This window comes from Cyprinodon variegatus, unplaced genomic scaffold (genome assembly GCF_000732505.1).
Source record: "Cyprinodon variegatus isolate N-32 unplaced genomic scaffold, C_variegatus-1.0 Scaffold757, whole genome shotgun sequence".
Taxonomy (NCBI): Eukaryota; Metazoa; Chordata; class Actinopteri; order Cyprinodontiformes; family Cyprinodontidae; genus Cyprinodon; species Cyprinodon variegatus.
Window position 1 is genome coordinate 51,125 of NW_015151210.1, and position 12,597 is coordinate 63,721.

The following is a 12,597-nucleotide window of genomic DNA, read 5'->3' on the forward strand; positions in this document are numbered from 1 at the left end:
ATGGATGGATGGATGGATGGATGGATGGATGGATGGATGGATCTGTGACAAGGTCAAATAAAACAGATAAGCTGGACAGTTATAGATTATTTGAATTTAGAAATTTTACAGTGCAGCATGATGCTCATCCATTTCATAGGTGCGATTGGTTAAACAGTGCCTTTGTGTTTTGTTCTTTTTTTTTTTGGTTCTCAGAGCATCCATTTTTTACGATCAAGAACCCTGAAGCCGTATGTGATTTTCATCAAAGCACCAGGCCCAGAATGTCTAAGACAAAGTCGAAGGAACGCCAGAATCATCACTGGTTACGCCGTCAACAGGGCATTCACAGTAAGAGCACTCGCAACCTGCTTTTATTTCTAGAGAGACTTATCTGGGTAAACTTGGTAAAAATGTAAATCTTTACAATCCGTAAAACACATGTGCTGAATGCCAATGACAGGATTACAGCAGGAACTAAGATCTCAAATGTTTACTTTTTTTGTTACTCAGGAGGATGACTTTCTAGAGCTGGAGGAGATGTCCCAACTCATCGAGGCCAAATGCAAACAGTACTTTGATAGCGTTGTGGTGAACGATGACCTACAGGACGCTTGCATGCAGCTCTGCTCCATCATCCAGCAGGCGCAGAACGAGCCTCAATGGATCCCTGTGTGCTGGCTGCATGCAGAGGAGTAGCACATGAGGAAGGCAGAGCCCTGCTGATGAGTTCTAAGAGAAGACAAGGAAAATTAGCTAAAGGATAGACATAATCTTTCAGTCAAGCTTACACATGATGCATGTATTGCTTCAGTATGTAGCAGATTTCTATCTGTCTCATTAAATAAAAGCAGATTTTCAGTCTCAGCTGGAAATCCATCTGTTACTTTTCTTTGTCTGTGATCCTGAATTGAAAGCCTACTTAAAAAAAGAGGAATGTATTCTGAAAAATGTGCTTTTTTAAATTCTTAGTTGAATTGTTATATTGTGACTGATTACCATTGCTATTGCTACTATTGCTTAATGTTTGATAATGTAAATAAAATGGAGAATTAATTTCCACGATAAACAAACCGTCATGAAATCTAATCATTTTAGGGGAATTATAAAATGCTTGAATACTAAACTGTCACTTTGTAGTTGAGCAAAGATGTACATTTATCAGAAGGTATCTCTCTCTCTCTCTCGAGAAGGATAACTGTATTGTTTACTTTACAATTTGGATTCCTATTTTTTTTTTTTTTTGCTTCCATTGTCCTCAAGAAGTTCTAGACCCACTTCTTGATTCTGTGTGATGGTCAGTCAGTGTTTGTTAATTTTTTGTCCATTTCAGTTCACATACATAGCTCAGTCAAATGTATATGTATGTTTTTTTTTATACGCTTAATGTATTTCCAAAGCACACCTTGATTAAGTTTTCACTTTCTTGCCTGTTTATCTTAAGTATTTAAAATATCTCTACAGCTAAGGGGACAATTGTGGTTCTAGGAAATGTTTCCGTGGGTTACTACTGTTTACCGAGGGTTGGCTGGAAATTGATAGGCCCAAAAACATCTTAAGGTCAATATGTACTGATCAAAATAAACCAAAAGGAAAATAAACACACACATCTATATCTTTCAAAAATATCACAGACTTATTTTTCATTAGAGTCCTTACTGACAAAGCTATGCGCATATTTATACATTAGTGCGTTTGGAGAGAAGAAGTAGAAGAAAAGGGAAATGAACTAAAGGATAGACAAGACCTTTCATCAAGCTTACACATAATGCATGTAATGCATCAGTATTCAGCATATTTCTATTTGTCTCATTAAATAAAAGCAGATTTTCAGTGTCAGTTGGACATCCATCCATTACTTTTCTTTGTCTGTGATCCTGAATTGAATGCCTACTTAAAGAGGAGAGAAGGTATTCAGAAAAGTTTTATTGTAAGATGGCTGTGGAGTCCAAAGGAAGTACATATTTAATCATTTGTTTGGTCTTGAATATAACATACAAGTTGAAGGTTTAGAAAAGGTTAATATAATTGATATCAGGAAGCTAAGCTGGGTGAAAACTTTTTGAACAAAGTTTAGGCTTTAAGCAAAAGAAATAACATCCAAGTTTAAGGCTAAGAAAGGATTAGAGAATGATAAGATTTCCCACTATAATAACGCTATCAGAATTTCTATATAAATCACTAAAATACAGAGCTAGAGCACAGTAGATTATACAAAACAATAAGGGAATTTAATCATTTGCATTTGTGGGAAACTAAGAGTGAAATACTGAAAGGAACTGTATTTATTAGATGGCCTGACATTAACCAATAATTTAACAGGGACAGTTGAGTACAAGAGCTGCCGTGGAAAGCAAAGGGAAAATAAACTAGAAAAGGACCTTGGTAAATCATAGCAACTCAAGGCTTTGAATATGTCTAAGTCAATCCCCCCACACTACCAAGAGCTGAAGATACTGTCATGCATATAGGATGTGGAGCAGCTTGTGACATCCCATATGAGTGTGAGCAGGACTTAACTCCTTCAGTGACACAGATAAAAGGTGTGAAGAATCCCTAACAATACCCCTGTTGTCCTGAGACCTGTCCTGCCTTTGTTTCTCATGTCTAATTTTAGATTTCACACATTCTTCCCCTGTGACATAGAAATGTTCATTCAGTAGAGCCAAAGAACCGACACATAATGTGTCCTAAAGGTCAGCTGACATGGATGACTTCAACCAGGAGATTTTGTCTGTGGCCTCAAACAGATCCTCTGTTTGTTGTGCTTAACGTGTGCATTATTTAAACTCAGTGGAAATGCTGCTGTTCTGTAAAGATCTCAAATATTTGTTAAAGAGCATAAGTGAAGAAGCAGGATAGTTAAAAAAAAACAAGGAAAACAGTCAAATCAGGGATAGAGATGCAGAGAGGTTGTAAAGGGTGTCACATCTAAAGATGATATCCTAATCTATGATCATCTCATACGGCTCCGTTTTATCCTAACATCTTAAAATGGAACGGCACACCCAGGGAAGAGCTGCAGCACTTCAATGAAAGAAAAAGACAGTTTTACTCGTCCCACAAACCTCATGTAAACCATGAAAGATGAAGGTGGAGGCATCATGATTGGTTGCTTCTCATCTAGCAGAGGTTTAACTTTAAAAGATCTGTTCAAAACAGAAATATAATAGTGTTAAGGAAAGCAAATTAATTGTACAAATGGTCTAAATAAAGTTAAGATTTAATCCCATCGAGAATCAGTGGTAAAACATTGAATTAGTTGAGCATAGATACTCTGCATCCAATCTGACCAGGTTAAGACTATTCTAGGAAAAAATGACCAATAAACCAGTCAGAAGATATTTAATTTTAGCTGAAACTTACCTTAAAAAGTATTTCTACAACTTATTGACCCAGCGTCAAACCTTTATTTACAGTTATGCCTGATTTTCAAGCTACTTCACTTCTATGTGAAGTTTTTTTGTTTTAATCAATGGAATTAAATCCCCAAAAAACTGTTTTTAAAAACATCAAAAAACATTTAAAGACTATAAATATTGTTTTTTTGGTCCCGTTAAGTTAACAGTGTATTGATCATTTATAACACATTTTCGTCTGTTTAAACTGTAACAATTGCGCGTTCTCAAGTGAAGGGTGATTAAACAATAAAAACTTATAGGTGGGATTTCTTAAAACTTGAGTAAGACTTTCAGATGGGCTCTTCTTTGTTGAAAATATTCAGTTTCTTTTCCCAAAAACTTCTCTAGTCTGTAGAGTTACAGTACAGATAAACTTAGCCCTAAAACCAGAATCTTTGCACAGCAGACAACCCAGGAAATGGTGACAATCCTACCTGGTTGCTCACATGCAAACGAGGACCGACAGTATGATGATGATAGGCATTGGTGACTGAGTTTTATTCCAGATGGCTGAGTCATCCTTCCAGTTACTGCATTGGGAGACGGCAATAAATGGACATCAATGCACTTCCATTTAACAGTGGGCCTTTTTCTTCATGAAAATGGCTTCCTTTACTTCCTTCGTTCTTATAAGAACATCATCCCAGCAGATGTAAACAGCAGAATCTTGGCCTGATGATGTTGTGTTGCTGGGCCATCTTTTAGACCAGTGGCTGCTCTGTTTCCCTGATATAGAACTCGTCCTTCTGGTATTTAACAGCATACACCATGTTTCCTTGTTTGTACCTTAGGACCCGATCTATAAATCAGATTGTCTTTCCTTTCAGATTAAACAATTTGTCCCATAAAAATATGGAAAAAAGAGAATACCAAAATACTTTGACATTATTAATAAATGAGATTTTCAGACATCCTTATAAAACATCAAATGATTAGGAAAACACATTTTAAAACATCTATTATATGTATGTGTATATATATATATATATATATATATATATATATATATATATATATATATATATATATTATATTTATATCAGAATGATATAGCAATGTTTTTTTCCTCATTGTCTTTCCATTTGAACTTCATCTATTAGATTTTCTCTTTAAAAGGTATCAGAACTGTTTGAAGCAGAAGAGCAATAGGTGGAGTCACAGATTGCATTAGTTCACCTCTTTACCAGTTCATATATTAGTTTTGCCTTCATACTTCATTTTCATATCCTGTACAGAACCGTACTTTTTTTTTTTTTTTTTTATTCTAAATAGGTACGTTTTTAATGAGTTACTCCGACAATAATCTTAAAGATGTTTAATATTTTCAAGGATGTCTAATTTTTTCTTTTCCAAGTAATATTTCCATTATGTAGGCATGTATCTGTTCAGACTTATAATCAAACAATAGCGACCTAATGCTGGTTGATACTATTATTCAGAACCATATAGCCATATTTCTTTCTAAATCACACAAAATAAATAATAAAAAATACTATATTTAATAATGTGTGGGTATTATTCTGATGGGTACTAATCAGCCCATATTTTACTTCATCATTTAATGCCAGGTAAACACTCATTGCCGAAGAATGCAAAGTTAAATGATACAAGATAAACAGGGGGCTACAGCACTAACCCCAACTACTGTAGAAAAATGTCTTTTTTTTATATGCTTCTTATTAGTGCATATAAGGAAATGACAAATCATGTGGATGGGATGCTTTTTAACGTAGTCTATTAAAGATTAATTACAGTTTTTTCTATTACTATGCTTTTAGAAATGAGAGGAAAGTGAAATATAATATAAATGGATACATTTTATCACAGTTATTGAACTTAAGGTTAATTATTCTTGATTGCAAACCATATGTGTAAAAGTGTAACACTACAACAAAGTTTAGCTTGATGCTTAATTGATTCCCAAGAAAGTAAAGCACCTTCAACTGGATTGATCATTTAACACCAACGACAAACAAAGCAACAAAAAAAAAAGATTTATTTGGAGAAATGTTTGCTAAATGCTTTTAAAACACACACAAAAAAGCATTTTTTTAAACCATCTAAAGTAAGTTATATCTATTCTTTAAATTCAGGAATAACAAAAACAGAGAGGCACTTTTTCCCTACAGTCCGAATGGAATAACTCTAAAAAATAAAATAAGTATAAAGTTATAGGTTCCACCTTCTTCTTTTTTAGAAAATGTTTTTTCCTGTACTCAAGTGTCCAAAGAGAAAGAGAAAAGGGAGGACAAAAACTGCTTGTTATAGTCATGCTGAGCAAACAAAGGGGTATTTTCTTGTTAATGCTGGACCCCGTGATCAAGAGATAACTAATATGGCACGTCACATCTGTGAGGTAATCAATTTCAGGCCTGTTTGGTTTCCCACATGACGAACCCCTATATAAAGCTCAAGGATCGATAGATACGTAACAAACCATTAACAGTCTTGGTGCCTCACAGAAGAAGCTATCCTGTCAGTTTGTAACCATGAAGACTGTGCTGCTGGTTTCTGCTCTCATCGCAGGAGTGATTGGCTCCATGAGTGCAATCCCTGTTTCTTACAATGCTTTCTGCAATTCTCTTTGGTAAGTAGGGTGCATTTTTCACTTACAGAGAAAAGATCAGATGCCACTCAATTTAAAATAACTTTTTTTTCTAGGCTCTTTGAAATGCCTTGTGCTAAAATCAGTGCCACACTAATTAAGCAAATCGAAGCCTTCAGTCCTGCGAATGGTTGTGATAAATGCCATTATGAGGTAAAAGCTTTTCTCATGTCAGCATTATTTTTAAACTCAATTGTATTTATATCACTCAACCAGACATGTTTTCTTTTCCAGCTGGTGTCAACCCTTCCTGTGCTCATCAATGCCAATCACACCTCTCCAGATGGGCTACAGGCTGAGAACATCACCTTTGTTCTTAGTCCTGGCACGATGGGCAGCGGTTGTCATGTTTCTGTAAGAAATTCCTCTCTTCTTGTTAGATTAAAAACAGCTTTGTTAAGCTCTGACAGTTTTCTCAGGCATTACTTAGAGTAGTGATAACAATAGATTGATGCCTTTTCCCTGCAGCTTTTAACAAAACATTTAATCTTTGATATGTTTATTTTTCTTTCTTTAAATCAAAAATAGCTACTTCCTTCCTTCCTTCCTTCCTTTCCTCCTTTGGTTAATGTATTTTTTCCTACCTTCCTTTCACTCTACATCCATCCTTCCTTCCTTTCTTTCTGCCTTCCTTTGGTTAATCTACATTTTACTACCTTCCATTCTCCTCTACAGCCTTCCTTCATTCTTTCTTTCCTTCCTTCCTTCTTTCCTTTCCTTTCCTCTTTTTGTTCCATCTACTTTTTACTACATTCCTTTCTCCTCTACATCCTTCCTTCCTTCCTTCCTTCCTTCCTTCCTTCCTTCCTTCCTTCAACAACATTTTCAGCCTGTAGTGTCTAAATCCTCCAATAGAGGACATAAGGTCAGAATAAGAATCATTACAAAATTAGCAAGTTAAATATGTAAATCTATGCAGAAATCGGAAAAGCATATTTTGCATTGTAGGATTTAAGATGTAGAGGTCTCATTGACAGAAATACTACATTTGCCTCTAAAGAGCTGTAACAGGTGGGATTATCTGTGAGATGTAAACCAAAAGTGATTTATTTAGTGTTATAGGGTTTACACAAAACATCTAAAACCTATAAGTACATCACATGCTTTTAAAAAAGCACTTGTCTTAAGGTTAGTAATTAAATGTTTTAAATCATTGTTATTTATGTGTTGTTTTACCAGGCTCAGTCCCTTTCACAAAACTTTACCAGCTTTGCTAAAGATGGGGTCAACTACTGCAACCTCTACGACCTCCTGACAGGTGAACCATTTATTTTCCACCATCGGCTGTTAATCTGACTTTTCCTGACTAAGCCTAGTGTCTCATTTATACCTTAATAGGAAGCATTGATGTTAACTGATGATCTGTCATGAATATCTATATTTCAGCAAGCAACCTCACCTCAAGCGCAGGATTCACAGAAATGACAAACCCGTGGGCCTGCCCTGGATTTGGATTAGCCACCTGCAAATCCTAACAATCCAATGTGACATTTCAAAACAAGACCAAGATTCAGCTCTTCCAGCTTCATCAAATGATGTGTCATGAATACAGTGTTATCTGCTAATTTAATGCAGCTAAATATTTAAAATGACAACATCCCTACTGGATCAACTGTATGAGCATAATCTCCAGTACAAACATCGCTGAAGATCAGTTTAAAGGTGCTGAATGTATTTGTTCTTGTATTTGAAGTTTGGGACCAAAGTTTGTCTGTATTTTGTTGAGCTTGTTTTAAATAAATCTATTAAAGTTCTTAATCCATAAATAACCAGGTCTGGATGTAACGTGTCATCATATCACTGACAACACAGAGCCTTAGTCTCTAGGATGGATGAGATCATATTTGTCTGACTGTTTTAATTTGCTCATATTATTGATCAGTCTGACACACACACACATTACATCTGTGGTGTGGTCTACCACAGGGTTCATAGCTTAAGCATATTCATTTTAAGATAAGCTGGTGAAGATTCTCAGTCATGCAGGTCATAATCATTCTAAAAATGAAAATTAAAAATAATCTACTGGACTTTGTTTCCAAGTTTGAAGACGTTTTGCTTCCCATCCAGGAAGCTTTCTCAATTCAGAATGTCAGGAAAATTGAAACGGACGAAGGACTCCACCCTCTTGGGATGGGGTTTTTTTTGGCTTCGTTTGTTGGGTTCCTTTGGGGCATTGCAGGCTAACAAAAGAAGCCAAACGACCCCCATTCCAAATGGGTGGACCCCTTCCTCTGTTTCAATTTACATGCTTACAAAAGAGAAACAAGGCTTTGTTGGGCTACTGTATAAAACCTCGAACTCAACGCTATTCCTGACATTTTGAATTGAGAAAGCTTTCTGGATGGGAAGTCAAACGTTTGGAACATTTTAAGATAACTTTAAAAAAGTACCGGCATGTTAGAATTATCAGTTAAAGGGAAAGTGTTTGCTGTTATGCTGATGGTACCCTACAGGTATACTGTATATATTTATCTGCAACCTGATACATTTAAGCAGGTAGACTGAAGATATAAAAACCAGGAGGACTTCATATTTTCTGCTTTTAAAATTAGTCATCACAGTAGTTATTTTCACAGAACTAAAACCTCCGAAGAGCAATAAGCTTAGTCAGTCACTTATTCAATTCCGTTGCAGCCATTATATAATTTGATAATATGAATGACTCAAATAATCAGACTGGTTCTCAGACTGCTGATCAATAAACCTTTTTAATCCCCAAAGGAGGCCATCATTGCAGGTTCCTCATAATGACCCACAGGCAAAGATTGTGTAATTAGCTGTAAATCCTCTTTCCTGCTCCCAAAATCTGTGCTAACATTTAATGGCAGTTTGGTATTTTCTCTGTAAATGTGGATTAAACTGTTAAGTATGTCTGAAGCAGGCAGCCACAGAGACAAGCTGTCTGAGATTTCACATTTCAAGCTCTTTGCAGGTTTGAACCAGAGACCAAGCAAAGATAGGATCTCTAATCACTGTAACTGAAGCATAGGGGCAGCATTAAAGCAGAGAACAGCCTTCTTCATCCTGCAGCTTTACCTATCAAGCAAATACAACATTGGTTTCCCTCCACTCAGGCAGGACAGACAAGTACCTTAAAAAACAGACTGAGGAACAGCTTTTTCTCAAAAGTTATAAGACTGTTGAGTTTGGTAAAGCACCAGAACCCAATTGCATACTGGATTTATCCACCTCATTTGCCGTTTGCACAATAGACATGTGCTTTGCATGTCTGCATTTCAAGATCAGCACGTTTAGTTGGACCCTTTGCAATACTCGTGCATACTGTATCTGACTCATCTGCTTGGCATTGATGCTTGCTGTGGTCTTAATTACACTTCCTTGTTTTTAAAATGCTTCAGGGTTACCTCTCTACCACGAAAAAAAAACATTTTTCTATACCATGTAATGAGTAAGCATTAATGACAATAAGGTTTCCTCAAATGTGTGAATAAATTGAGAAATAAGGCAACATGGAGTAGGAACAAATAAGGGAACCAGAAATTTCTGACAACCTCAAATGGGCATGTGACTTACAGTAAGGATTATCTGCTTCAATAATCCAATCACTTAAAAGAAAGACGTGGTTTAACTTAATAACTAAAGACAATCTATTAGAAAAACACTCTGGACGGTTTCCTAAGTTTCTCAAAGAAAAGAACTGCTGACCAGAAATGGCCAATTTACATTCAAGCACAAACACCTTTTAATCTATTTTTCTCCTTTTAAAAAGGAGAAAAATCAAATGAAAACAGCCAAAGTTAAGAAATTAGTCAGCAACCATTGATTTTATCCTGTGAAAAATGTCCTTTTTTATATTACCTATTTAAGTGAAAGAAGGAAGAGAAATCTGTTTAAGGAAGCAATACATTTTTCTTTAGTTAACTGAAAAACTCAAAACTTAAAATCTGCATTTAAAATAAAAAATAGAGGTGTAACGGTCAGTGTTACATCATGTGTGTCAAATGATACATCCACATGTAGAAGGAAAAGGTTGCAAAAGAATGGGATGATTATTCACCACGCTTTCTTAAATCATGAAACCTGAAGTAATGTAGTTTTATAGCATGAATGAAACGGTGCAGACAGAAAAATGTAAATTAGTAATAGTAATGTAGTAGTAGTAATGTGGTTTTAACAATCTTTTCCAGTGTTTGTATTACTAATGCCTTTTTTATTATTGTTAAAAAATTATTAACACATCCTTTAGCTATATTTCAGTTACTTTTTGTAAACTATAAAAAACATTGGCATGCCTTCATCACACAATGCAGCACACTTTTAACTTTTTTTTCAAAACAAATTCTTACTCTTATTTCAAAGTGAAATAAGTCTTTTTATTTTTTAACTCAACACCAAATTTACCAAAGCCAAGGAAATCTAGACTAAAATAATTTGAAATACGAAAAATCTTTATATCAAACAACACCAGGATTCTTTAATGGAGCACATGCAAAGTTTAACTGAAGGAACTGATTGCTCTCCTACATCCACCTGCGACACAGCCAATCAGCTTTGAACCATGCCTCCATGAAAGCCAATCGGCATCCAAAGTTCATCTTAAAAGGCCTCCGATACGCACTGGTCTGCTCCTCTGCGCAGGTGGCAGATGCACTGTGACTTCATTCAGATGATCCTGGTTCAACCCACCTGCAGCCCCTCTTCCAACGTCGTAGCTAAAGCTTCATCAGTATCATTCCTCTCGGACTCTTACTATATTCCTTTAACCGGTCCGGCAGAAGACCGCCATGTTGAGCCTGGTTCTGCCAGAGGTTTCTTTCAAACGGGAAGTTTTTCCTCTCCACTGTCGCTTCATGCTTGCTCATCATGGACAGGTTCCCTCAACCTGTGTTATCAAACTGGACTTCCATCTTCCAGGTCCATGAGTGAAGCTCTAGTATCAGCTTACGCAGTCCACTAGAACTCCCCATAAAGCTCAGCAACCAGCAGTCTACAGACTGATCAGCTTCATCTATCTCCACTCCACCACCAGTTTCATGCCTGGGGGGAAACAGCCCTATTCTTTGCTCCTGTTCATGCATATCTATCAAAATTAAGTGCTATGTTTCCTGCCGAGGTCTGAGCGCCAAAGACAAAGTAATTGTATCAATAAATTCCTCCTAATTGTCTTTTCTCTTCGAGTTTTTTCAGATTGAGCCAAAAAAACAAAACAGACTGTCAGCAAAAATGTACCAGCTTTATCAATATTAGCAATTTCTTGCCTCAAAACTGCTTTCTAGGCTTTCTTTATTTTTTTTTATTTACAGCTTTCATGATACTAAAGCAGACTACCTACCATAGGCAGTACTCAAGTTGAGGGTGAATGAGGGAGGATGGCATCCCCCCTTTTAAAGTCATGCCCTTCTTAAATGACCATCCCTTGTGACATTTTATTACTGAATGTCTAAAATTTCTACTATATATTAACAATAATGGCAATAAATATTGCCCTTTCAACATTTGGCGGGCTGTGGGCTTATGAGAAGCCTGACCAAAATAAATCAATTAAAAGAAGTGTCCTACCATTACAATAAAGCTTACAATAAAGCCCTAACTATGTAGAGGCAGTGATAGCCATGCCAGTCCAGGGACTGACTGCAGTTCTACTGTAAGGTGCCTTGGTCAAGGTCAATGACCGGTTACCTGACTTGTAACAACCATACCACGCATATTGCTTTAGGGTAATGGACTATATTTATTAGGCTATGTATGCTTCCAAAAATATATATATATATATTCTACCATCCCATTTCTTTTTTTTTTTTTACATCTAGACTACTGACCAAAGGTACTGATTTCTTGTTGTGAGTCTTGTTGTTCGCCGTATTTACTGTGAGAGCAAAATGTGAACATTTACTGCATGCATTCTAACCCCTTTAATATAAAACAGCATAGACATTGGTGGTTTACAAACAGGAACTGAAACAAAAGAGGATCAGAACTGGAATAGAAAGTTGATCCATACGATCATCCTTCCATCTTCAGACTTAAGGCTCATGTTCTAACCAACATTACACCTGATTTCAACTAAAGCTGTGTATTAAGGAAAAAACTGATTTTTGTGTCAGCAGTGCCTTGCTGCTGTCAGCTGTGAAATTCCCACTATTAGTAGAAACAAGAAGATGAAAAATGTGGTTCTGTGGTTGATGATCACAGTCGCTTTACCCTTTGTTTTAGAGCCATCTTCTATGTTTTTAATTGTCTTTTGTCTGAACTCTAACTCCAAGTCATCAACTCCTACAGAGTTTTAATCTGCTTGTTAGTTTGAGTGACTAAATGTTACCGATTAGGCTAAAAAACAAAGAACACAATCCTAAAAATTAATTAATTTCACTGTAAATAAATGATCAACTTTTTTGTGTTTAAAATATTACCTTTCTATACAGATCTTATTTCAACATGTTTTACTTGTGTATCAGCTTCCATTTGCTTTTCACTTTGCTGCTAATACACCTAAATTTCCCAACTGAAGGCCAATAGAGGATATTTCTGTTTTGTAAGGCTTGAAATTTGACTTATTTCCTTTGGTATAAATTGGTTGAAGTGAACCGATTAAATTGTTAATGGATTTTTTGAATAAAATAAAATGTTTGTCTTCTAAAATACCTTAAG

At 35.9% G+C, this 12,597-nt stretch overlaps 1 protein-coding gene across 1 annotated transcript in view; it reads left to right on the top strand.

Moving 5' to 3' along the window:
• Nucleotides 1-773, top strand: part of LOC107098216 (MAGUK p55 subfamily member 4-like) — a 24,407-nt gene extending 23,634 nt beyond the window's left edge. The window contains exons 19-20 of the mRNA XM_015395743.1: nt 196-330; nt 493-773. Of these exons, the coding sequence (XP_015251229.1) occupies nt 196-330; nt 493-678 (321 nt within the window). The 3' untranslated portion in view covers nt 679-773. The remainder of the gene's footprint in view (nt 1-195; nt 331-492) is intronic.
• Nucleotides 774-12,597: the final 11,824 nt, after the last annotated feature.